The 738-nt window shown below is 44.3% G+C and overlaps 1 protein-coding gene across 1 annotated transcript; it reads left to right on the top strand.

The window, feature by feature from the left end:
* Positions 1 to 72: 72 nt before the first annotated feature.
* Positions 73 to 421, top strand: LOC108759684 (putative uncharacterized protein FLJ37770). The gene has a single exon (XM_018505240.1). The coding sequence runs from the start codon at positions 96 to 98 to the stop codon at positions 414 to 416; it is 321 nt and encodes a 106-aa protein (XP_018360742.1). The 5' UTR covers positions 73 to 95; the 3' UTR covers positions 417 to 421.
* The last annotated feature ends 317 nt before the right edge of the window (positions 422 to 738 follow it).

Below are 738 nucleotides of genomic sequence, written 5' to 3' on the forward strand. Positions count from 1 at the left end.
CGACAAGTTCGGCCATTTTGAATGTTCAGTTAATTTTTGACAGCTGCTTTGCTTGCACGTGTTGATTCGTCTTCGATTTTTGCCTATTCCAAAAAATGGATCAAAGAATCTGTATCAAATTTTGTGCGAAAAACAAAATTAAGTGCGCGGACGCATTCCGAATGTTGACTGTGGCATATGGTGGAGCTACCTTGGACCGAAGCAACGTTTATCGATGGTACAAAATGTTCTCAGAGGGCCGAGAAGATGTGAACGACGAAGAGCGTGCCGGACGCCCGAGCACGTCAACAACAGACGAAAACATTGATGAAGTGAAGAAAATAGTATTGGCCAATCGTCGAATCACCGTCAGAGAAGTTGCTGAGGACCTAAACATATCGATTGGCTCGTGCCATTCGATTTTTTCCAATCAATGATTTGGGCATGAGACGGGTCGCCGCGAAATTCGTACCAAAATTGCTCAATTTCGACCAAAAACAGCATCGCATTAACATTGCTAAGGAGCTGTTGGACTCTGCCGCAGCCACCGTATTCCCCAGATCTAGCCCCCTGTGACTTTTGTTCCCGAAACTGAAGAGGCCCATGAAAGGACGACGCTACGCTACGATTGAGGAGTTAAAGACGGCATCGAAAAAGGAGCTGAACAAGATCACAAAAAATGATCTTTTGAAGTGCTTCGAGGATTGGAAAAAGCATTGGCACAAGTGTATAATATCTGATGGGGATTAAGAAAAACAT

The sequence above is a fragment of the Trachymyrmex cornetzi genome, unplaced genomic scaffold (assembly GCF_001594075.2).
Source record: "Trachymyrmex cornetzi isolate Tcor2-1 unplaced genomic scaffold, Tcor1.1 scaffold2023, whole genome shotgun sequence".
NCBI lineage: Eukaryota > Metazoa > Arthropoda > Insecta > Hymenoptera > Formicidae > Trachymyrmex > Trachymyrmex cornetzi.

What these genes read in the sequence shown, in the direction of transcription:
- LOC108759684 (XM_018505240.1), top strand. Translation starts at nt 96, where the DNA reads ATGGATCAAAGAATCTGTATCAAATTTTGTGCGAAAAACAAAATTAAG.